The sequence below is a fragment of the Acanthopagrus latus genome, chromosome 7, assembly GCF_904848185.1.
Source record: "Acanthopagrus latus isolate v.2019 chromosome 7, fAcaLat1.1, whole genome shotgun sequence".
NCBI lineage: Eukaryota > Metazoa > Chordata > Actinopteri > Spariformes > Sparidae > Acanthopagrus > Acanthopagrus latus.
In genome coordinates, this window is record NC_051045.1 from 11,938,890 (window position 1) to 11,966,124 (window position 27,235).

Below are 27,235 nucleotides of genomic sequence, written 5' to 3' on the forward strand. Positions count from 1 at the left end.
CTAATTCCTGCTATTAAAGGGCAGTTCTGATTTTATACATTAAAGTGTGTTTACATTCTGGAGAAGTACTTCTGCATCATAAAAATAATTTGCTGACACCAAAGGAAGTTGCATGTTATCTAATGGATTGCTTCAAGTAGCTGAGTTGCACTGTGGGTAATTTAGGCACCACAATATAAAAAACAGTCCACTAGTCTGACACCGTACTCCTACAACAATGTTAAACTCATTATGGAATGTTGAAATCGATACAGCAAACCAAAGTTAATCCACCTTTTTTGATTCCATGCATTCTTCTTTCTTATCAAAACCCAGAGCATACATAACCCCCAATGCAACGCAGAAACTGAGGGACATCATCATTCATCAGATTATTCAGCTTCGTCTGGAGCCACAAAAAGCTACGTTTTTTCACACATTTATGTGTAAAATGGGTGGACCAAGAAAAGAACCACATTGGAGAAGTTGGAGAAGCTGAATCCAGTAAATATTTGGGAATTCAGACTATAAAATAACTTTGATGAAACAACTGTTTCAGCCATAGGCCACTTACAATTCACTGCATGTTTCTAGTTTGCATTTGCACTCAAACTACCACCATAGTCACAAAATCATGCAGCTCATTTGAAGCAACTGTGATTTAGAGGGCAAGACAGATGAATAAAGGATGATGAAATGTTTTTATCTTTAACTCGTTGTTCCATAATTGTAAATCAGTAGAGATAACTGAAGCAAAACTAGCAGAATGATCTAAAAAAACCCCGACTCACACAGTCACATGCATACCTGGTTCCTGGTGTCGCTTTAGGAGCTGGTGTTATTAAAGCATGGTTCTTGTTAACAGTGGTGTGTGTGCTTGCTGCCGGCTGCCGCTTCTCGCCAATGCTAACTGTCCGGACATGAGTCACAGGCCCCTGCAAGAGTAGAGAGATTACATTTTTTTTTTTTTTTAATTACATAAGATGATCACAGATATACAGAAAGACACACCAATGATTCTGTCCCTGTCACAATAAAGTTAAAAAAATTACAATAGTACAACCAAGGTATGTGCAGATCCTTTTCCTCCTTTATTATACATTATCTCATTGTTCCTGCACCCACCACCAAGCCGTTCTGTGGTGAGCAATGAATTTTTCATATAATACATGAAAATGACATTTTGCCTGTTTTGTTGCTACTGGGGTGCCCAGTGTATGGGGCAGGGGTGTACGAAGAGGCATAAACAAAAAGAGAGGGTCCATTCAAATGAGGCAGCACAAGGCGAGTTTTTGTATTTTGGTGGGAAATGTGAGTTCATTAATGATGCCACACTGGCAAATTTGTCAACAACCAAACAAAGCACTTTGTGAATAAATCAGTTTTCAGTAGCTTATGTGTTGAAATTGGCATCAAGGAACGGAAAGTGTGTAAATCAGTCTGCATTCATCAGGTAATTAATGACTCATTCTTCTGGTATCTTGCTGCCTGGAACTGTTTTACTCTGATGAAACACTTCTCTTTCAGTTCACTTCATTACATTTCTTAAGTAATCTGAAGGCAGCAAGACACATATGTTGATTAATCCCCATGTCAACTCCCCCCCATTTTGCACTTTGCACTGCTGTACATACATGAACAGAAATAGAAAGATTTACAGGTAGAGTAGAACACAGTCTGTGCACCCTATACATACTGCTTTGCATTTGTTGTTACGTGATTAAAACAGGACCCGAGGGGTTGACAGCACAAGGGGAAGCCAGACGATAGTTGTGAACAAGTTGAGTATCAATGTTGTTTGTCTGTTATCAATATCAATGCAGTTTTACATCCTGTTCTTTAGGCAGATAAATCTCGATTTCCTTTGATCAACGCAAGCCACAAATACATCTTTTGGAGCAGAGTTACTGTGCAACTTCTGTAAACTTCACATGACATCAGGCAACAACAAAAGTCATCACACAGATGGCCTCCAAGTAAGTTTTGTGTGTCATCCTGAGCTGTAATCTTAATTTTTACACATATACAAGACTGTTTTTACCATTTAAAAACTATTCCAAGACAGGCATTGTTCACATCTAAGACCAAGGTTGCCAAATCTGAGCAAACTTATCTGTTCTGCCAACCTCCCCCAAAAACGGAAAAAAAAGCCACAGATCAGTTCATACAAAATTAATCTGTACATTGTTATCTATAACAGGGAAAGCTCACATTACATACATTTTCTTTTGTCCCTGGCTCCAGTGGTTGTCACTCAGTTTTATTATTGATTTTAAGGCCCTTTTATTGGTTTGTAAATCTTTAAACAGTTCTGCGCCTGAGGACGCCTGATGTGCTTTTAAGATACAATATGTGGCCCCTAGATCCCTCAGGTCCTTCGACTGTCTCCTGGCTGCCCCATGATCCAACACTCTGATTCATGGTGCTGTAGCATTAAGCCATTATGGCCGCAGCCTTTGAAAAAGCCTACCGGTGGCCTTGAGAATGTAGGAGAGTACATTTGAAAGCTGTGACCTGTATTGTTGTCACATTTTATCTTTAATCCTAATGTTTTAATACATTTTTTATTACTATTTAGTTTACTAAATCTTACATAAATGAGGCAGAGACAAAGATTATAACGTTTGCACCTGAATGCACGTTTGATTTTGTGTCCTTATCTAGATTATATTTTCCACACTTTTAATAGATTATTTGGATGAATGTTGCTACACAAAGAAAGCCTTAAGAGGATGGTTTAAAGAGGCAGGGAGGGTGAAAAAATAGCTACAAAATGCTACTACATGAAGGGCGATAAGTGGAAACAGCAGGAGAGGAGTTCAGATTAAGATAAAAAGGCGTGAGACAGAGCCTCACTCACCGGGACGCCTTTGAAAATGACAGGAGGGGACTGCCACGACACACTGATGCCATTCTCAGTCCCAATTCCAGGCCCGGTTCCTCTACCACTGCCTAACCCAGCCAGCTCAGGACCCACTGGGATGCTCACTGGAGCAGTGGCCTGGAACATGAACAACCACCCCGCCATAGCAAGGAGAGGACAGAAAGGAGGATGAGGAGGGGAAAGTGCAGATAGAAAAATAGAGCAGGGGAGAGTACAGAAAAATAATATTATATAAGGAGTAGGAAAGGCATTTCTCCAAAACTTGAATTGTGCCCTCATATCAATGCTCCTCGGGCTACAATTGCCTACCACAAAAACTGTGTATTTTACACAAGCACAAAATGTGAGCTGGCAGGCACTTGTAGAAAGAATCTTGCACATAGCAGTTTTTAGGAAAGCATAAAGAACAGCAGAGAGATGACGATCGCACAACTGAATAGGAGAGAATGAGAATAATGCAATACTGAGACAACAGAACTTGTGAAGTGGTGATTGTAGTTTCATATGCATAATGTAAGTCTATTTTTATGTGCATTTTGAGTTGTCATGGCAACTGAAGGTTCAATACGCCCTCAAACCACTGCCATGGACTGAATTCAATATTGAATATTTTGAAAGATTTACTCTTTGACCAAATGTGTTCTTCCAGCTGAAACTCTTTTCATTTTTACATCCAAGGGCATATAAGTAGGGAGTACACATGAATCTGTTGAGTGAGTGGAAGAAAAAAGAAGAAGGAGAAGAACGACGAGGGGAAATGGATGGAGGAGGGATGATGAGTAGAAGGCGGGAGGAGGCATGGATACCCAAAGTTGCTACGGAGCAGTTCAAATTAAGAGCTGCAAGCAGGAATTTAAGCATAATTAAATCTCATGGCAGAAACTTTTTGACTTAAAAAATATCCAGACTGCATTCTTCATGTGACCTTATGTTAATACTTGCAAGAAAGTTTTTTTTCCCTTTCTCTCCCTGATATACAGTACACTCCCACACTGATGTAGGAGTTAAGTAATTCAAACTGACCTCAGAGCTTTTTCGCACTGCCTCTGCAGATTCCATATGATCTGAAACTCTGCATCTTGCAAACAAACGGACTACTGCTTTGTGTGTGCAGTCGTATCAATTTGTCAGAGATCATATTTGGTGTGTGTGTGTGTGTGTGTGTGTGTGTGTGTGTGTGTGTGTGTGAAATACCTGGTAGGCGTGGTCAGTGCGGATGTGGCAGAGCGTGGAGGGAGCTGACTGACTGAGCAGTGTTGGGGCGTGGCTCTGCGAACCGTTCATACTGATGTGTTCAGAGTGAGGGACATCGGTGAGCGGCGGAGGGAAGACGGGCGGAGGACCGGCCGTGGTGGGGGAGGTGGGCGTGAGGCTGGACAGACCCTCTGTTAGGCTGTCCATGTTCACCTCAATCTCTGAGTAGTAAAAGTCTTCCTCTCCATCACTGTAGTCCGAGTCGCTATTTCGGCTGCAGGAGAGAACCAGAGAACAATCTCTCTATTAATATATTTGACAGGTATATTCTGAGAAAAGGTCATTTTTTTCCCTTCCATTAGGGTGCTAGAAAATTCTTTACAATTCTACCTATGTATGATGATTCACTTCATTATTGTCTGTTACCTATAATTTTGCATTTATATAACGGTTGTAACCAGGTGTTTCTAATCTTAGTTGTAAAATGGTTTTGAATTAGTTTTTTTTGCATTTTTCCTTTTGTCAAAAGGCAATAATAAAGCTTTAATTTTACCACAGTTGAACAAACTAATTCAACACAGCTAGCATAATTTTGCTGATACTCATTATTTGTTATGATTAACTGTAAACATACAACTAAACACCTATAGATAGCTTTTATTTTAACTGGATGCTTTATACATATACATGTAAGTAATAAACGTGCTTGCTAAGTACAGGTTCTAATTGTTTGAAATGTCATTCTATATGTACTGTATGTATGTCACTATGGGTTTTAACATTTTTTTCTTTTTTGCTTATCTTTTTCAACACTACAGATAGAAACAACAGATTTTGACTAACTCTGGCATTGTTATTTGTGTATAACCATATGTTTTATTAATTTGCACTGTCAGCTCTTAAATAAACTAAACTAAACACACAATGCTAAGACAAAGAGGATAATGACGAGATTGTGAAAGCATTTAGGTACATTTTACTTTAAATTCTACTGCTGATATCCATAAATATAAGCATAGCTGTCACCAAAAAATACGTTGGATGAGGAAGGAAGGAAAAGGAAGTTGTTCCTCTTCCCAGCAGCAGGGGGCAGTAAAAGACAGGGTGCTGCAGATGCCCTAAAACAAACAGGCTGCTGAAATTATAATAAATGTGAGGACAGTTAGTGAGCCTCTTTCCTCAAAACCCTTACAACTTTAAACTAACACTTTAACTAAAAGTAGGACCCTCTTTGTCTCACTGCTTCTAGTATGAATAAACATTAAATTCTCATATACGATCCCATTCAATCTAAATGTATTCACTGGTAGTAATATAAGCGCTCAGGAACTCAGCTTTAAAGACAGGTTGCTGGACTGCATCCAAGCTGTGACAAGTCAGATGTATGTCACTGTTCTTGTCAGACCACATTACTTAAAGCACAGACCTTACAACTTCTACCCTGAAGCTGTAGAGAAAGGATTACTGAGGTGACACGACACAGTGAAGGTCTTTGTGAAGTGAAATACAAAGCCTGCAGTTCTATAATATCAAACAGGCATCGACATTCACGCAACAGATTCTGACAATAAATAAATACATTTTATATATATATATATATATATATATATATATATATATATATAAACAAAAAACAACGTTCAGTGTTACAATGAAGATCATCATTGTGACTCAGACATCATCACACTGCCTGGTGACTGTGCATGTGTCTGTGGGTGTGTATGTTGTGGTTCAGCTATAACAAAAACTGTGGCTGGGTGCATCTCACCACCAAGCAGCATGTGAGAGGAGTGGAACCTGAAATATTTTGTTTTTATCAGCAGTTTCTTAACCAGTTTTTTGCAGACCTGCAAGAGATGTGGAGATTACACTTTGTCATAAAGGACTGTTAATGGGGCAGTTAAAGCCCCGGAGACAATGGTTGGGTGCTGTGTGTGTGTTTGGTTTTCTTGTGTTGACTTGCAACTCACCCCAGGTGGACAGTGCGGATGTGTCGTTGGATCCCTGAGGAGGTGCTGAGGACCTTTTCACAGTTCTTCCACAAGCACTTGAACATCACCTTCATGGAGTTCTGAAAGAGACAAAACCAGTCAGAAAATGGCTGATTTGGACAACCTGTAAGTGTCAATGTCAACACAACTAAAATAATTTGAGAGAATTGGTGTGATGGGATAGTATAATCTTTGATGCCTGTGCTTTTATGCAAAAACATCTACCTTTATCTATTTAATCCTTTACTTAACATCCTTGGTTCATGAATCATTTTCACAGTGATGGGAAAACTCCAGCTGTCAGCCATAGTAGTCACAGTGAGGAAACTTAACGTGGTCTGGATGGGAAATAGAGATTTATATGACCAATATGTTGTCATGTTCCCCTGTGTGGATCTCATCGGCAGCTGCAATACAAAGGCCTTCGTGGGAGATCGAGTGCCACTCTACAAGGGGCCAAACACTACACCTCATTAGAGCATTATTAGAGCACCGAGCCTATAAAAATAGAAACCCAATATGTGACAAGTTCAGACACATACAGCGTAAAAGAGAAGGAGAGAGACAGATAAAGACAGGCACAATGAAACACACCTCACAGTACTTTCATGTCTACTCACAGATTGATGAGCTGCATGAATGCAATATCATGATTCATCATACCGGAAACAGTTTGATATTATCTCACAAAATGCTAAATATACATACATGTTCACTTGTACTTCCCCATTGCACACCTGCAACACCCACACTGACCTCTTTTTAACCTCTGATCATCAAAAAGAGCTTTTGTTAATACCTCTCCAATCTGATTCTACATTAGACCCAGGTTAACTCTCATTGGCTCATAAGCAGACCATGAGGAGATGGAGTGGGTGTGTCTATTTCAATCCATTTTCTCTTTTCGCATATCGGGGGCTGGCAGCTGTCCCATGAGCAGGCAGGGGCCTGCATCACTGCTAATGAAAGACAGTGGGTGTGCACTCTCATTATCTTTCAACATCCCCTGAAGAAAAAAGGGCAAGAAAATAAGGGAGAGCCGGGAACACTGAGCAAGATGATCGAGTGTGAAGAAGATTTTTGTCAATGGCCATGTTAACTACCTGTGACTACGTTTCCTCCTAATTGACATCCATTCTGTTTAATTCAATTCAACAGCAACAAGCCATTAAACTGCTCAATGCATGTTCCCGCCGTACTGTTTAAGACAACCCTCTTAATAAACACGACACAGCAAAGTCTTTAATCCCACAAACAATCACAAATCACTTAATTCCCTAAGCGTTTTTTTCTTGCATCTTAACACTGTTATAGTGAAACCAGTGATTGCCATGTTTAATAATCCTCTTAAGCCACTGCCTGCACAAACTCAAACAGCCTACAATCAAAGGGGCAGCTGCTCACAGAAGTTTTAGACCTCTGGGGTTAGCTTTAGCTGCATACAACACAAAGCTAGCCAGCAGGTTAGCGTATTTTAGACCCTTTTCCACACAGCTTGTGTGTCCATATTCCACCCAGCATCATCACACTTAATTTCCTGTCTGCTTATCTATGGTATGGCATGGCTCTCTGGCAGCATCGTCTTTACAGGCTTTACGGTTTATATATTCAGCAACTCAATAGACATCACTGCTGCTCCACTCCAGGGAGGATGAATTGCAAACACCCACATATTGTACAGTATATGAGCTCTCCTCTGTCACTGTATGGCTGGAGGAAATATTGAGATTCATTTCTCCTCTCCCCCTTTACACCCACAGAGTCTGACTGTCCTCGTTTTTATGCATTCCCCTGAACCTTTTGTCACTTCCTGCTGCTCATCAGTCCCCTCTGCTTCATTCTTCCTGAACCTTCCCACCTCTATCCCTGAAAGACAGAAAATGGGATGCAAAGCTTCTTGACACTGAACATGTTCTGATGTTCTGGACTGTTTCTATGGCAGAATAACAAGAAGAGGAAGAGAGGTAAAAGAGAGAATGTAATTGATCATCCATACAAGCAGAAAATGACAGGCCTTATCTCAGAGGCTTTTAAACTGCATGGCGCTTAGATTTAAGGGTTTTTAAAGGTCTCTCCCTCTTTCTACTTTGTATGAATAACAAACGCATATCAGAGTTGACTCTCTACAAATGTACCCATGAAGTGTAACTCAGCATGCAATAATTTTAGGTATAAGTTAAAAGTGGACTGGACAGCATCTGGGGCGGCTGTAATAACCACAAAACCATAGCTGTGTCAAGAAATTGGCTGTGTGACGAAACTGTGCTCTCAACTTATTTGTTTAGGTTTAATTTATGATCTTCATGACATATTGTTTGTCTTATCAGATGTGTATAAAGTACAATCATAATAATAAACAGATGTGTTGTCTGATCTGCTGCTTCAATGTGCTGTGTCATCAAACCATAAACTCCTCCCTAATCTGCACATCTGCAGATGTTTCACAATAAAAGCATTCCTGCTGTTCAGGAGTCATAATCAAGTCTTTAGCCAAAACAACATTGGACAAAATACAAAGGCGAAAAAACTAATGTGGCTTTTTGAATCAAATAAAATCCAATAATGCATAAAGATGAAAGTAGGCAGTGTTCAGCTGTTTTAAATGTAGATGTCAATTCTTTTCACCTTTCTTTTTTCTCATTCTTTAAGGTAGGGTTGGGCTCTCAGTCGCACAAGGTAAAGAGATAAAAAGTAGGGCAAAACTGTTATGTCGATATTATAGGCTGATAGTGCCCTAACACATATATATCAGTATCTGTATCTATGTCCCCCGATATGCAACAAGTGGTTGTGTAGTGTTTTTGTAGTGATTACAATGCAGAAAGATTAATTGGTATAATTTTGAATTACTACATTTTTAGTTAAGTTTACTGTATAATTAAGGTTTGATTCTCGCAAAGATTTATTTCACAAATCTATCCAGAAAGTAGCCGCTATACACTGTTTGGAAAGAACAGGTGCTTTAAAAAAATACTTTGAAGGTGATTGGATGAACCATCTGTATGTAACTGCCTACCACAGGCTAACTTCAACCAGTCAGAACAACAGTGGAAGAGATCTACCAGTTGCGCCATTTGCAAAATCAAACTCTTACCCCAGCAAGTCGGAAGAGAAGCGAAAACATCTTTTCTATCAAGAAAAGTGCTCAGTGCCATTCTTTACTCTTCTTTTAATGAAGAAAGGTTGTCCACTTCTGAAAAAAAATGCTGCTATGATAACATATGTGCTAACCTTTTTGCGGGCCACCATTGTTTACAGGCTAGCAGTCACTTCTCGCCGTTATCACATCTAAAGCACGCCCGTAGCTTCAACCTCTAATTTTGTTCAATAATTTTTTGACCATCTTCAAAGGTATAGCTTGAAGCATGGCAAGATGGATTTGTAAAATTACATACTGAGTCTCTATATATATATATATATCAGATATTGATTATTGTCGTTTTTCAAGGGGGGTAAAATACTTTTTGCAGCTTCAACACTGACAGTAGTCCATTTCAAAGTTTCCTATACCAGTGCTCCTGCTGCTTCTCCAACTGGGTGTGTGTCAGCTGACATCTACCAACACTGACTATGGATAAGTATCTCATACAGTCCCACTTATCAATATGACAAGTATCACACTGCTTTGTGATTTAATGTGAAAAGTGGAATATTACTCAAAAAAACAACTGAACATATTTCATAATGGGGTACAACATTAAATGTGTGAACTCCTGTATCGTGCTGATGCAGCAGAACATAAACATCCAACTTTACCTTTCGCTTCCGAGGTATGGGGTCCTCAAACATGAAGTGTGTGCTTTCTGTGACATCCTCACTGACATCATCACACTGGGACGAGAGTAAGAAGTTCTTGTTGGTGTCATTGGAAAGAGGTGGGGACGGTGTAGAGGGCACTGATTGGTCGCTGGCATCCCAGCTCCAGTTGCCACTGGTTGAACTGCTGTAGCTGGCTGACAGCACCTCTTTCCAAACCCTGCCGGCTGGTTCTGGGACTGTGAGTTAAAGAATTCACTCCGTTAACTTCTAATTAATGGCTTAAAAGAGGATATTTGAAGGCAGGCAAATGTGAACAGGGGTGTTTGTGTTCATTACATTAAAAGTCCTGAAATAAAAACAATGCTGGGAACACCATGTTGTAGCAGTATGCAAAACAATCCTGACCCAAATCCAAACTCTGTCATGGAAATGAAAATGTAAAATCTCCAAACCGCGATAGCCTGTTTGATGCATAAACTCTTACATCTTTCATATCTTAGATATAGGGGAGACCGGGGATGGTTGTAACAAAGGGAAAATTGTAACAGCATCACTTTAACCAATAAGGGATAAAATCGTGTCGTGTCATCAATTTCATGTATAACCACTCCCTCCCTGATCTTGCTTTTGAGTTTGTATGGCTGTGAGAGGAGGTATGCAGATTTTACAGCCAAAACATTCATTTTCAGGTAACAAAGGAATTTTTTGGACCGAGTCTATATTTTGATTAGTACTGATATGGTTGATGTTTGAATTAGGTAATTGGTTTTAGTTTAAAGACTAGGTTCTTACATAAAATGTGAGTAATTTCATCTATGATAACTTCAAACAACCCCGCTCATACAGCTAGCTAAACAATGGCTGACAGGGGTGGGGATGGTTGTAACACCTTATAAGAAAATGTTACAACCATCCCTGAATCACAACTCACATATTTTCTCTATCCTACCCCTTTCAATTTCAGTATGCCAAGAGAGTGGGTGAGGGAAACAAACAGGGGTGTGTCGTCACATGTACTTAAAGTCGCAACAGATGAAGTGAGGCAGGGTAAAACAGTGAGGTCATTTGCTAAAGATTTCTGAGTTGTTTTTTATCTTAATCAAGCACAGGAAGATGCTTTAGAATTGGCACATGCACAATAAACCTATACAGATGCATATTTTGTGGTGTGGTCTCAGACTTTAGTTTTTCAATCTTACTGTTACAGTTGACCCTAAGTTGTGTTACAACAAACCCTGGTAGTGGGGGAAGTTGTAACAATGGCACTCCTTACATTTGACATCAAATAATGAATTGTGTGATATAGTTGGAGAAGTTAAGAACACTGCTATTTGTAGAAAACAAATGAGGGTACTCGGTGTCAAAATTTGAATGCCCTACCACAAAGATACTGCAAGTTATAGGAGCTGAGACAGAAAGTGTTACAATCATCCCCGGTCTCCCCTTCTAGACTTTACTGCCCTAATATTTTCCATTCAGCTATACTGAACCCTGTCTATTAAGCCCACCACAGCTTTCATTTTCTGGACAAGGTACTATATCATTTCTCTAAATATTGGCCCACAGCCCTCTTTATGCACTTTGGCCTACTGGCTACCAATCCAATAATACTTCATATATAAAAAAATGATAATCGCACAGGCTTGGTTTGACTTTCACTAGCAAAACATAGCAAATAAATAAAGCTAAACCCTGAAATAGAAAAAAGCTTAAAATCACATACTGTATGTTGGGGATTAACCTATACAAACTAATAACTATTTCATATAGAAATGTAAGCAGCTAAATCCCAGTTTATATGAATATGTAGCATAGATCAATCTGTGCATAAGGATTACTCAACAATATTACTATGGCAATATTACTACAGCCCATGGGTGGACCATAAGTCCCCCTCATAAGAAAGAAACAAATCACAGCGTGGTCTGTCCTATTTCACATCCTAAGACACAACATTGTGTACGATCACAAAATAAAAAGCTAGCATGTTAAATATAATAATACAAACTGACTGATGATGTTAATGTTGAAGCTAGCTTTTCAAGGACTGTCAGGGAGATGTGAAATGACAAACAGATGTCTTTATGAGGCTTGACCAAACTGTGACAAATTGAAATCAACAGCCAAAAAACATTATCTGCAACATCAAGGTCCTCCCATACCCACAACATCTGACAAAATCTAATTATTGCTGAATTCCACCATGAAAACTTGAATTGCTACAGTTCTACATCTACTTTACTGAATTGGCACAGCAGTATTAAATGGGGTGGTGTAGGAAATGAACTGCTACATGTTGCCTTACTGAGAGCAAATACAGTTTCTTTGGTTTAAAGCTGAGCTACAAAAAAAAAAAAAAAGAAAGGCAACAGGACTTTGACCGTCTGGCAGGGTTGGCATGGTGATGGCAACCACACGAATACTGGAAGCAGCAAAATGAGCTGTGGTGATAGAGTCAAGGCTGAACATTTGGCACTAAGGTCTGGGCTTGGGAAAGCAGGCATATATACAAAGATAAGGGAGTAGTGCTAATAATACTATAAGATTGACTCCAATTAGACATTAAAAACTTGGCAGATCAGCCTGTGCCCTGGTAAAATAACATCAACTGATTTATGATAAGTTTTCTTCCCACTGTCCCCCACGTCACCTGACAGTGAGTGACCCTCAGCCTGATTTAAAGTGAGTGACCTCACTTTATTTTAACAGTGGATAGGTCTGTTAGGTGTTTGATGGAGTGGTTTCCACGGCAGGTGAGTTAAATGTAGAACACAGCTGACGCTGACACAGCAATGTTACCTGTGGGTGCAGAGGAAGGGTTGAGCACCAAAGGGGATGTGGACAGTGAGGTCAGGACGGTGGCAGCCATCACCTCCTTATCAGCATGACCTGAGGGCTTCCTGCAAAACACACAAATACAGATTGACCACACAAAAAAAGTCATGTGTTGTCAGGATATGTTTGAACAAATCAAACTTCAGCAAAACTCAAAAAGTTTGAGGAAAATTATTTAACAAGAAGAGGCCTACTATGAAACTGGATAACTAGGAAATTGAAGTAACTGGTGACATTTTATTCTTTACCCCCCATACTATAGAAATGTACAATGCAGCCAACAAATCTGATAAATCAAATAGCAAGAGCATTGAGAGTTACACAGTAAATCTAGGGCAATATTCTGTTTGTGTGTATGTGCTTGAATGTGTAACACGTGTGTGCACATGAGGATGTATTGGAGAACCTCTTCAGTGAAGGGGTTTTGTGGTGTGTTTCTGCACGGCTTGTGCAACCTCGCTTAGCGAGAGGGAGAGATACTGCTTCCTCCCTTCCTGCTCAGTACACCCCATGCTGAGCAGTCCACCCTCAGCTTAAACCTTATTTATACTGCCCACTGGAACAAGCAGCGTCGCACATATGCATGCACAGGGAGCCCAGGGAGTGTGCTTTGGCACACAATATTCTCATAAAAATGTGACCAGAACAACAGTCTTTTGTGTCATCCTGCAGTGAAGCACAGATTCTCTTAATCTGTTCTATTATGCACTTTTCACCTCTGTCCTTTAAAGCCAAATGCAGGGCCAAGAAATCACCCACGAGCTTGCATACAAACATAAACATATTCAAAATGCAGAAATAGGCAAGCTGTCAAAGACAATGTGGTCAATGTATGTCCGCTATATTGTACCATAAAATGCAAATCCAAAATGCTGTAAAATGTAACTGGATACACCAATGTATTAATACAAAACAGACACACACATACATACACAAAAAGAGACAGAAGCAGAAATACACATGGTCTGCAGCTTTAAGAGGTCCTTGTCCCGCCCCCATACTTCTCCACTACACAACCAGAGTAAACTGGTTTGAGGCATTCTCTCAGCCAAGCCCTAAGCGTTGGCAGAGATCCACTTTGAGACTCAGTGTACACACACACACACACACGCAAAAAACTTCACTCTGGTCTACAAACTTGTACAGGAGTATGCTGTAAATCAGTAAGTGTACGTAAACTGACACACACACACACACACAAACAAACACACAGAGTCACACTTTTAGAGGTTGCAACAGGACTTCTATAAAGCTTTATCGACACGTAAAAAACTTTGGATAGCGTCTCAGCTCCCACGCTGATGAGAATATGTTGGATGGGGAGCAAACAAATCGCAGAGGAATGCACCAGATATGAAGGAATCTCTCAGAGACCATATGAATGCTACACTGCAGTGAAGAGCAAAAACACATTGTTTTTACTTTCCAACAATCGAAATATGGGTTAATTGTCTCTCTCTCTGTTGCTCTGTCTCTGTCGCTTGGTCTCCCTCTGTGTTTGTTTGTTCAGAATACAATGCGGGCAGTTTGCAAAACAGTTATAACATAAAATACCAAGATTGAGCTAATCACAGCATGCAAAGAATAATGTCCACACCGCAGCTAAGACCGAGGAGAGGCGGGTAACACACATATGCACACTACACACATACACATGCATAAACACACACAGAGTCTGGATGGGAGATAAAGAGATAACAAGATTAGCCGTGTCCTGTTTCAGTCATTAGCCTTGTTTTCAGCACTAAACAGGGCCAACCAGGGACATGTTTTGATTTATGGCCCTCTGTCTCTTTCATAATAACATTTCTTTGCTGCTTTTCTCATTTTGTGGCAAACATGGACAACGTGTTGTTGTTTTCTATCCTTCAAAATGTAAGTCTGAAGTCTTGGCAAATTAAGATTTGGCCTGTCTACAGTGTGGAAAAGTGGTATACTAACAGCATACCACTGAACGTCACGCAGAACTGTTTTTTTTGGTGTGTGTGTGTGTGTGTGTGTGTGTGTGTGTGTGTGTGTGTGTGTGTGTGTGTGCGTGCATGAGTGAAACATACCAGAAAAGAAACTGTAAAGACAGCCTATTAGTCAATTCCTGAGGTTATTCAAACTTTGATATTTCTCTTTCTTTCTCGTATACACACAGAGATGCACACACACACACACACACACACACACACAGGAGGAATACTAGCACACTCCAGACCCCATTAATACCCCCGCCCTCCTCAACCCCCTCTGATTTCCTGACATCGAGCTTTATCCTTCCTCTGCTTCCCGGCAGAACCATGATACTCCACCACAGTTTCACTACATCTGTTTGCAAGTGTTTCTGTGCGTCTGTGTGTGCATGTGTTAGGCAATAAACAACGCACACAGCATGTTTTGGACACTTGTTTTTCAGAGGTCCAACTTCCGTTTGACTCTTACTCACACTGATGGCAGTGATGCTAATCGAATCCTGCTATCAGGCTGACTTTGATATCAATGTTTACACCACGTTTGAAGCAGATGGCTGCCACATTTTGCCATCGTAAGGCCAATTTGTACAGATAACAGTTCATTGCTTACTCTGATGAACACATCACTGCCTGCAGATACTTCAAATGACACACTCCACTACGCTCTGTATAACTTCTCGCCTGTCTGTGAAATAACTGTGGAGCCATTAAAGTTGGTGGGAGTGAAGTACAGGCTAAAGAGCGAGTGCACTGACGCAACACTAAATCTGTCCGCATCTTCTTGGGAGAGGCTTTATTTTGGTGGAAGTTAAACTGGGGATGCCTTTATTTAGTGCTCAGTAAGAGCTGATTGGAGAGCAGAGATCGCTGTCAACAACGTTGGGCTCTGTGCGTGCACTCGTTTGGGATATGTATGTGTGTTTAGGGGGTGGGATGGGAGTTTGGGCTCTTTGGTTTTTCACTCCCCAGAATTGGATGTTTACAAGAGCCTTTCAGTCCAACCCTGGTACATTTATGGATGGCAGTAAATTTAATGATGACATGATAAACATAACAGTCCTCCCCCATATAAGCAGATGAACATGTGTAGGCACATAAACTTATGTGGTATCTGAGGTAATTAATGTAGCGTAGTGACACCATTCATACTCGTAAGTTTTACAAGCCCTGTCACTGACAAACACGTGTACTGTACCTGCATGCCTGTTTGAGTGTGTGTGTGTAGTATGTGCAATTCTGGTTGTCAAACTAGAGTACATGCACGAACAAAACCATACACTCACTCTCTCACACCCACACCATTCCCTCCTACCCTCCTTCCCCCCTCAACTGTTATTGGCCTTGCCTAGGCCAAGAACCATCCCTTCTGGCAGTGGCACAACACACAGGCCGACTAAAGTCAACAAGCCAGGCCCAGGCACATACAGAGTGGGAGAGAGAGAGAGAGAGAGAAAGACAGAGAGAGACTATTGCTCTGAGCCAAGGCGCAAGTAGCAACAACAAGCTCAGACTGCAGAAAGGGGGAGAGTAATGAATGTACAGTGGAGCCCAACCAATATATTGTTTGGCCTATATTATTAGTGGCCTATTGCAGCTGTATTGTTCTCAATATATCCAATATTTTTTCCAGAACAGAAAAGGTCTTTGGCGTAATTTATAATTATTAAATCCCCTGTGAAGTTTATTGTTTCACTGTCATTTTGTACAGTAAAGTTTATTTTTAGTTGTAAAATACTGTGCTTCTATCACTTTCAGAAGTGTTTGATAACCATTAACATTTTAAGTATCAGTGCAAAGAAATAAATGAGTGAGACTAGAGCCTGACCTGACCGTTACTTGATTTTTGAGTTGGATGCCGATAACAATATTGGGCAGCACCTCTGATGTATTGGTTGACATGCACACAATATTTGCAATGATCTCTCAACTAAGGTTATCAAACACTTGTCACGAAGATAAGTAATGGAGGAAGGATATTTTACAGTTCAACAATAAACTTTTTTGTCTGAACTGACGTCAGTGAACTAACACCGGAAACTCACTGGGAATTTAATGATTACAAATCAATCCTGGCATCTTTTTCTCCATCATTTAAAAAAAGATATCAGACAACATTAACAACAATACTAATGTATTTGTAAGAGGCCAATCTTGGCCAAAACAGTACTGTCATTTTCTGCAGTATCGACACTCCACTACAAGCTGCGCACTTTCTCAGCCTTCTCTCCAACAGTGAGTTGACACATACCTAGAACATTTTTTGTAGAATTAACTGTCTCTCTACAATTAAAAAGAAGGTTGTACCTTGGTGTGATGTTTTGTTAAACTGATATTTCAAAAAAACCTCTTAAACTTTATGGACTTAAAGTTTCCGTTTTTTTCTCCGTGGTATCGTATCTAAATTATTTTGAGGTATCATATCACGGTTAGAAATTCCAGTATCATGACGACACTAAAGTTTGATCTCTGTAATGAGTGCAATGAGGGGATAAGATTTGAAGATGAGATCATCTGATACAAGGTGTAATCAATATTAGAATCAGAATACTTTATTAATTCCCAGGGGAAAACTATTTAAATGTATAATTAAGTTACAATGACTCAAGGATTAGACTGAGTATTTCTATAGGGTGATTTTCAAGCTTAACTTTTTATTAGTTGGATACACCTGGAAGAAAACTCACAGCACAGTGGATTTTCACACTGTCCTAATAGGACACTTGGACTTTGATATAGCAAATGGTGCTACAATTCTGCCGTGTTGCCGTTTGGCAGCCCCCACCCACCACCCCCATCCAATACTACTGAGGGCTCTCTGCTGTTGTCGGGGAGAAGACTGGGCCTTCCCTCTATATATAACACAGCCCTTCTACTCCAGTTACCAGCCTGGTAGAAAGTCCCAGGATGTGCCTGGTTAATAGCACATATTGCCCTCAGTACAAGCCCACTGACAGTTCACAACAAACGGCCACAAAACACACTCAATAACTATGAAAGGCAACTAGCAGGCCACAAATGCAGAAAAAAATAAAATACCTGATGTGTTTATCTGTGGTGCATTGAACTGTGTTTTTCATCTCAGTTTTTCTGCCGAACCTTATCTAATCCCTCTCCCTCCCGCATGTGTATTCCACCTGTTTGGCAAAGCCAAGACTTAGTTTACCAGACCATGACTTCGCATGACCTCCTACCTACACTCAGCTTTCACTGTTTGTGAAAGTGCAAACTATGAATATTACAGAGCATGGAGCCTTCTAGTCTACAGGTACATGTGGTGATGGTTTCATTCTCAAAAGGCTGACATCAATTTAAACCCCTAGACAACACAGGAGGTCTATCTTATTTACCAGGAGAAGAAATATGTATCATGTGAATTGCTTGGAAGAAACTGCTTTCGTAAGGTCAAGAGAAAAGAGGAAGACCAAGTGGAAAGGGCTGGGCAGTATCAGCAGATTTCATTGTTTTGAGTTGGCTAACCACAAAGCTCATCCGATTCATGTCAGGATGATTCAAAGCTGTGCAGAGTTCAGTGAGGAAGGACTAGTTGCTCTGATCCTCCTCTTAGCCCCAGTGGTGATCGCTTTAAATAGCTCTCATGCATCCAGATCATGTGATCGAGGTGATCCCCAAAACATGCATCAGGGTGTATTTGTGTGTCTCTGTATGTACTGTATGCAAGTGGGCCGATTTCTCCATATCCAAAGCAGCTGTGTGTGCCTCAGATTGGCATTGAGACTGCTATATGACCTTCGCTGTAAGAGAGTTGAAAAAACACTGTCAAACAAGCACATGAAAACAAGTCCAAGTTTCAAACACCACTCTGGGTTGTGATAGGGACGCAAATTCACTGCACAGTGACCCTGTTTTCATACTTCTTTCTGTCTCTTTATGTCTCTCCCTTTATCTCTCTTGAACACAAACAAATGCAAATGCACACAGTGATGTAGATACGGAGACCAAAATTAAGAGTAATGTTCCCAGTCATGAGATAGACTTTTCCTAAGGCGAAGATTTTGTTTAAAGCACATGTTCACATCACTCGTCCTCACGCATACTCAGAGGGAGAGAATGTGAAGGAGGATAACACAGAAAGTGACGGGAACCACAAAACCACAAATGCCTTGTGAACCATTTTACCATCACGTATCTGATATGCATCTGTCTCTTTTTTCCTTTCAGCCTGTTGAAGGCGCAAAGGGATCCTGATGCTGGCTCTAAGGGGAATTTGGATTATGTTATCCTAGAGCACAGTAATCACAGATGAAAATGTAGAGGAAAGCTTTCGAAAATGTGACACATCTTAAGTAAAAACAGTGCAGGGCATGGTATGACGTTGTCAAGCTGATATATCCTGTATAATGAGGCAAAATTGTGACAACTAAAGCCATTGTAACTGACCAGACTGGTGTTGACGATCGTCTGCCTGCTGTGCAGCCCCATCAGCTGCCCCATCCATACCCACTATAAATAGAACACGCACTGCTCTCCATTCCCTCCGTCCCCCATCATCCTGCCTCCTCTCCAGTGTATTACGTAATGCCCTTAGTCCCTCTCACTCGATCTCACTTCCTCGCTTGCTCTGCAGGCAGATGGCCGTGATTGGCAGTAAACAGTCTAAACCCCCGACCCAACACAAGCCTGAGCCTCCATGTTTACATCGGTCATTCTCCCTGTTTCCTGTTCTGTATTTCTATCTTGTTATACAATATAAATATGTGGGTAAGCATTTTTGTAGGGGATGTTCGCCATTGAAAATGAAATGAACCTACTGAAACGTTGTTGTTATGATCAGGACATTTCCTAAATGTTGTTTTTGCTACATTGAATATTGTTTTCAATAAGTCCTATTTGCTCACTTTGATTAAGTGAGTTTGTGTCATGTTTTGTAGAATTGTATTTTTCTTTTTTTTGTATAATATATTTCTAACTGTCAATATTATCCATGGTGATCGTGCAAACCAATGTTGTACTGAGCTCTCTGTTATAGTGCATTTAGAAGAAAGCGGGACAATACACAAAAAATGTTCTTTGGGAAAAAATATTATGATTATTTGACTGTTTTCTGAGCCAACAGAAGTCTAAGTTTTAACTTCAGTTCAAATACCTTGAAATTTAGAACATCCCTAATCTTGGTAATTCACCATCTGCAGTGCAGTCTACACACATGTTGCCCCCTTACGTAAGTCCCCAAGGGTCAAGTCCCCTGGAGAGGGAGAGGCTGTTAGACAGGAGCCGTGTCTCTTTAATGTGGGCTGTGAATGTAATGGCTATTCAGTGGCAGGACAAAAAGCCCTCTCTGTCTGTCTCTTGATCATCGAATGCAATCTGTAGCCTTAGGGCCAAGCACAAACAACGGACAGCTTTGTTTGGGCAAAATAATAGAAGATAGACACGGAGCAAAAGGCATGATTCCCACTGCGGTGTCTGACTCCCCATGTCTGCACACTATGTCATAAACTACACAAGACAGGATCCAATAAAAAATGTTCACTTTACCAGCAAACTTGCAAGCTGAAAAGGGGTCACTCCGTTTGCTGCAACCTGTGCTGACATCCCCCCCGAAGCTCAGAGTCGTGCTTGTAGTGCACGTTCCTCGGAGAGAAAATGTTGACACAGCAGAAGCAATTAACCAGCTGACGACAGAGTAGATGATGACGCATTACCTGACTTGCATGCCATGCCCACATCTTGTGGTAACAGCTAGCCATGGGGATATTGTGTCATTACATTTGCAGTGTGAGCCTTACACAAGTCCGTCCAGTGCTGGCAAACACCATTCAGGCACATTAATCGTGTCATTGTTAGCACACAGACATGTCCTGGTTTTACCCCTTAAAAAGTCTTTCTACAATTTCTACTTTGAGACATCTAAGGTAGGGAAGACAATTCTGGCGAAAGATGATAAATGTTGAGTGTCATTCCCAGGTCATCAGATATCAATGCTCTCGGTTAGAATTTCTGTCTGCATTTGACGACCTGGGAATGAGACTCAGCTGTCATTCAACTGTCCTACTCCAGGATCGCCTTCCCTCCCTTTGAATCAGGATTTACAGAAAATTGCTACCAGTTCACTTGTACTGGAAGATTTTAATGTCTTTGAAAAATGGGAGAAATTACAGTCAAATATCATATGTGTGTATTGAGCTTAAAAACAATTAACATAGATTGCCGATGCTATCAACATTCAGTGTTTCTCCTGAATTGATTACCCTGTCTTTCATACAATTCATATCATGAACAGAAACATGCTTTTAAACTTAAAAATGTTAGTTTTATGACTTAAAAGTATTTTAAAGGTGACATTATGTCAAAGAAAATTATAATAAGTTATCTATAGATGAAGAAATACCTGTTTGATTTGATAATATGCTAATTTACAACATCAGTGATGCTCGTGTCTCCGGAGAAACTAGCGCCGCCTTACTCTTTTGCCCCAGTATCCCTTCAGGCAACGCGACAAGATTAACTTGTAGCTATAGCAACTTCCCTCACAACTTCTGTCAGTCCATTCCATTAACAATATTGTTGCCAGGGGAATGAAGGGCAGTCTCTTAGAGCGATGACCTAAGATTTTTGTTCATCACTTCTACAAAGAGAGAATAAACAAGATGGGCCCTTCTGGCTGAAAGCACTGTTTCTTTAATAACATTTTTAATTTGAGTCATGAGACGATGGGGTAAGCAAGAGAGGTCAACGGAGCGGAAGTTTTGGTTGTTTTTTAACATTCTTCCTGAAAAGAGTTATCCTAGCCTATGATGAATTACAATCGTATTTTCAAATTATGGACTAGACCGAAATTTTGGATTTTTCTTGTGGACAACTGAGCTGCCTGTTCGCTCTATGGAATCAAGAAATCCAGATCAAATAAAGTAACAAAAGCTAAACTGGCAGGTCATCAACTATGATTGTTTTCCTTCGACTTAAACACGATAAGGAAGAACAAGTTGGGGAGGAATTCACATTACAAACATAGATGTGAAATTCAGCGCAGGAAAGGACGGATCACAACCATAGTTCCAACACAAAGAAAACATGTCTTGAAACTTGGAGAGCAGATTAAAATGTCGGAAAGCCCTGAACAGAGCGGTCAGTTCTCTCTCTGCAGTACTCATACTCTTATTTTGTTCCTCATTCTTTACTTCCCACTCCCTCTCTTGCCTGCTCTTGAGATTTGCCCTTCTGCCATCACAAGCCAGAGCAAGCCTTTGCCTGGTTTCCTGTGTTTTGCGAAAGCAAACTAATGCTGTTCCAAAGCCACTCTGCTCTGCTTACTCTCACGAAGCCAAATGTCTGCAGGGCAGCATCAGACAAAGACTCCAGTTAGTAAAATAAACTGATCACTATCTTTTTCTAGAAAGAGAAAGTGAGGGCACTGAATCTCAGAGGAAGAAAGCGCTTAAAATAAAAAAAGTACAGTAAGTGGATGGATGGCTGCATGCTTTGAGTAAGTGTGATGAGTAGGGTTGAACGGATAATCATTTATATTTTCATATTACTCAATAATGGTTCTCCAAGAGAAAAAAGTAGGCTAAACTAGTAGGAGGGGGTTGGGGGAGAGCCATCAAGCCACACCAGTGACTGGCAAGCATAGACATCTTAGTTAATAACTTGTACTAACTTGTACTTAGGAAATTATGGGTTATTGTACTAATAAAGGAAGATTTCTAATCTTAATGTCAATATTCCTGGTAAAATAAATGCAAAACTAGATAATAATGATATAAAAATAAATATTAATATATCATAAATAATATATATGCTGTAATACTTTATGTACTTGTTGTCATTAAAACAAATGTATAAACTACATTCTATGAATGTTTATGACTGCTGTAATGTGGTCAGTCATGCTTAATGATGTTACTTTCAATGCAAAGGTGACATGGCAGGGATCACGATAACTTGTCAAATTGCAATGCATTTTACATACAGGCTATGGTGAAGTCCAATGTCCACTTTCTTTTACTCTTCCAAACAAACCTAGACTAGGTTGTTAAAGTGATGCAATCTTCTCTAACTGTTGAAAAAGAGGAATTAACAAGTGAGTGTAGTAAACAGTGTTTGCCTATTGGGTCAAAGCCTGTGAGTTTACTCTGTAACGAAGAACTAATCAGCTTTGGCAAGGAGCAAAATGAACTTTATTGTCCAATGGCAAAATGACTAGTGTATGTACAGATTTCACCAGACACTCAATTGATAACCATCGTTTTTATGGCCGATAAGTGAAGCAAATCCACATGTCAGTTACTTGCATATTATTAACCATCATTTCACTGGTAGTTTGTGCTTATTGTGTGCACTGGTCAGGTAAGGAGGCATTTTTTTATGTGGACCATATATAATTAACACATTTGTCATTTTATTTTTAAACATCATCTAGTGATGAGCCTTAAAATTCAGGATGTGGCTCAAAGCCTTTAGTGTCCCATTCAGACTGTTTTGGACACTAACTAATAAAGGAAGCAGAAAAAAATGCCACAAAAACCACACCTTTAAAATTTTAAGTCTCCCAGTGGATTGTCTGGTTCTGTGCCAACAAAAGCCATTCACCTCTCTGCAAATTATCAGTATTTCAACATCCTGCAAGTGGAGGCTGTGACACTTCTGGGAATTAGCAAAGGAAAATGGCCCCTCTTCCACCCTGCAATGCTAGCAATGGGATAATTAATAAGACGAATGGAGGCAATTAAAGCACATCATGGAAACACTGGAGAGATAATGATGATGATAAGACTGAGCATCTACCTAGTCAGCTCTGAAGAGACAGAGAGTTGCTCCTTTGTGAGACATCTGAGGATATTAATCCCTGACTCTGGACCCGACTACATCCTTTACAAACACGTTAAAATATAACGGCTGAGGCTCACAAAGCAGGATGAGAATGACTGCAAGTTGGATGCAAATGATGAGTCTCAGTGTGAGAACTGTGCATTTGCTATCAAGGCCAAACCCGGCAAATGGACAGATTAGGGCTCCCGAACAGACAAGCAGACAGATGGGAGCGCTTGCCAGACACAGCAAGCCGCCCTGGCCCGGGGAAAGTCATGCCTTGTGAGACTGAACTGTTTTTCTGTCAAACAGTCAGGCCTCTCTACAGCCAAAACTCTTCACTGTCAGATACACACAGATTCAGAACACTGACTACTGCAAAATCTTGAATTGCTGACTTAAGAATGGTATATGAAAAGACACACTGGCAAGGTTTGAAGCATGAAATGTTGAACATCTACAGTTCCATGGCAACTGAGCAAATTTAATCTGCTGATGACGGCTGCATGATAAGGTCAAAAGCTCTGGAACAAGTGAGTAATTGGACCTTCAGTTGAGATGGGATTTTCTTCTGCAGTTCAAAAGTACAAAACAAGCTGTCAATCTTGGAATGGCAAAGTATATCTAAATTAGATTTACATAAACATCGGCAGATAGGAGGTAGCCAATTAGGGCAGCCACGGTTTAGGATGGATAATGATGTTGTTTGGACAGTAGAGAGGAGCCTTGTGTTAAGCTAGTGAGGATTCAGAGGCTTATAACAGATCCAGTTTCAGATATACCAACATGCCACTACACCTTATTCATTCTCTCACACACACACACACACACACACACACACACACACACACACACACACACACACACACACACACACACACACACACACACACACACACACACACACACAAAAGACATGCAGACATGCACGTACTTGGCACCTTGAGTCCCCATTGGTGTATCTACATTCTCTGGTGAATCTGGTCAAATGTTAAGAAGCTGACATGAGACCTTCCGCCCCCGTTAAGGAGAGCTGAAGTGAAACCAGAGACAGAAACAGCTGCTCAACATACCAATAAAATGAATAACACTCTCTATATAAGTATAGAGATGCCCTTACTTTTCCCTGTTTCACTTCTTCTTTTTCTTAATTTGACAGCAGTATTGTTGTCACCTAGTTACAGCCCAGTTATATTTCGTACAATGAATGCCATGTAATTATAGGTACTGTTTAGGCAGTAGAACCAAGTTATTGAGAAATACAAAAGAAAAAATCTTTACATGTTTATACCTAAGATTAATTCACTGTAGTAGACTCAAAATGAAGAAAATATGGAAGAAAAAATGGATGGTACAATCAAATCTTGTCAACATGCTTGTGAGGGATTTCTTCATGTCCTCCTGGGGATCTCACATGACTGATAGCAGGGCAAAAAAGTGATGAATTCATATCACTATGACGATAATTTTCATTATCAGTGAACCTGGAGATTATTCTCTAGATTAATCAAGTAATCATTGGGTGTATCAAATGTTAGGAAATGACGAATAAAGTCAATCTGTTGTAATGCCATTGAATATCGCAAGTCCTAAACCCAAAGATATTTAGTTTAATATGATGTGAAACAGAGAAAAGATCAGATTAAAGTATTTCAGAGACTGGAACAGCATTATCTGCCAGCTTTAAAAAAAAAAAAAAAACGAACAATAAATTGATTCTTAAAATACCTGCCAATAAAATTTCTGCTAGCAGGCTAAGCAATTGATCGAACAACCCCCAGATTCCACCGGGTCTGTCTCTGGCATGTTACGGCTACAATGCACTCGCCTGAGCTGACTGCAGCTGTTCTAGACAATGCTCCTGTTTCCAACAACTGCGCCGTCCCAGAAGCAGCTCTCCTTTCTGCTCCGCAGATAATGCTTGCCAAGCCTATTTCTGATGGAAGCAGACTGCAGTTGCACCAATCTGCACAGAGCAGATTGAACCAGACAGGAAGTCAGACAGCAAAACTGCATAGTTCATCCAGGCAACTTTCAAAATAAAGCACCTTGGGATATACAGCAAAAGGAATTTTGAAATATTAACAATAAACACACTTAACACAGACAAATAAAACCATTTTACAACATAGCTGACTCATCCACAGTAGAAAACTATCTAGACAAATAGTATATCTGTCTAAAACAGGCAATTTCCAAGTCTGGATCAGGCAGCAAATGGATTCTTCTGAAAGTCGGATAGTGAGGTTTGACATCTTAATGCTGCACCAGCTGCAATAATTCAACGGAGATGATGAGATGTCAAATTGTTTTTGAACGTAGTGGCATTATCCCATGCCCTTCCCTTTTTCTCTATTTGCCTCTGTGTCACTCCCGCCCTCACTCTTCCATCGTTTCCTCATGGTGTAATTATGGTGAACAAAACATAGCGTAAACACCAGCTCGTATATATATCGTGACCATGGTGTTGATTCTTGGTCCAAACCGGATCGGGGCAGATCGGACAGGAAAGAGGAAAGAGCAAATGCTGTTGGACAAGAGACTGGAGACCAGCCTTACCCTCTGCATCAATCTCGACAATTCAAACCCCATGAAATATGTCAGGCTTGAAAGAACCACACCAATGAATGCCTATGGTTTATCAACCAAACAGCAGGGAAAGAAATGTTGACACTTGCGCCTTCAGATAAAAATCAAGTGTGGGTGAGAATGATTACATTGTGAAAATCTCTAGAGCGGCAAAACTGAATCAAGTCTTTTTCAACTATCAAATTAATCACCAGCTATTTTAACATCCATTTATTCAGTGTGTGTGAAGTGATGAGTACAGGTTCTTCAGAGTGAATATCTCCTAGTTTCTCCTAGTGTCTTTACTCTGCTATGATAAACTGAATGTCTTTGGGTTGTGGACAAAACAAGATATTTCAGGTCATCATCGTCGCCTTGGGGAAACACTGATCAACATTTTTCACAATTTTTTGACATTTTATACACAGAACAACCCATTAAATATTCCAGAAAATTACCAACAGATTGATTGACAATGATAATAATCATTTGCTTGTGCCAAAACCCTGGAACAGCTGACTTTCTGAGCTCATGTGGGCAGTGATCGAGGCTCTACTATGCACCTGGCTGGATGGCCTTGTACACTCAATGCTTTGTGCAGTGGCATGTTGGTGCTGGAAGCCGCCATCACTAAGATTAAGCGGGGATACTTTCTACCTCCCCCCAGGCCGGAAATCTCCACGTTATCTTGGCAGCAGTCAAAGGAGTCCGGGGGTGTGTGACTGCTCCTGTTTAAAGAGACGTCTAGGCTCAAAAAGCTTCTCTTCCGTCAAACACCTTTTCACAGTCAGATTTTTATATAATTCAAATTTCAACTTATGTCTTTTCCTCTTTTTTAAGGATCTGTGAATACCCAGCACAGATACAAAAAACAGGATCTGTGAGGTTTAGCTAACCAAAAGAGAGAAGTTGTGTGAAAAATCTATCTTTATCTTTCTAAACAAGAGAGACCACAGATCCCAAGCTAATGGGTGAAAAAACAAACACTGTGCACATAAAGCAAGAATCTGTCATCATCCTTGCCCCCTCCCCTCTCTCCCTCCTTCTCTCTCTGTATTGCTCTACACAGACGGCTTGTGAATATCATATGTAGCCATGCACATAAGGAGTCACTTAAAGTATGTACTTGTGGATGTGTCGACACGTGTGAATACTGCTGGCTGACTCAGCAGGACGAGGACTTTTGTGCAATATCAAGGAGGTGACAGGGGGACAGTGTAACTAGCAGATCTGTGTTAAATGAAACCTCACTACCTCACTGTGGGTACACCATTATGGTGTATGTATGTGTGTGTATG

General features: G+C 40.3%; 1 protein-coding gene across 2 annotated transcripts in view; it reads right to left on the bottom strand.

Annotated features, from left to right (window-relative positions):
- The window catches only part of si:rp71-79p20.2 (SLC2A4 regulator), a 42,898-nt gene that overhangs the window by 6,568 nt on the left and 9,095 nt on the right, over positions 1-27,235 (bottom strand). The window contains exons 3-8 of one of the 2 annotated variants that reach the window (XM_037104485.1): positions 12,607-12,707; positions 9,805-10,043; positions 6,028-6,128; positions 4,058-4,331; positions 2,840-2,980; positions 787-914 (exon numbers count right to left, since the gene is read on the bottom strand). In XM_037104485.1, coding sequence (XP_036960380.1) covers positions 787-914; positions 2,840-2,980; positions 4,058-4,331; positions 6,028-6,128; positions 9,805-10,043; positions 12,607-12,707 — 984 coding nt within the window. The remainder of the gene's footprint in view (positions 1-786; positions 915-2,839; positions 2,981-4,057; positions 4,332-6,027; positions 6,129-9,804; positions 10,044-12,606; positions 12,708-27,235) is intronic. The other variant, XM_037104487.1, reaches the window with a different exon arrangement.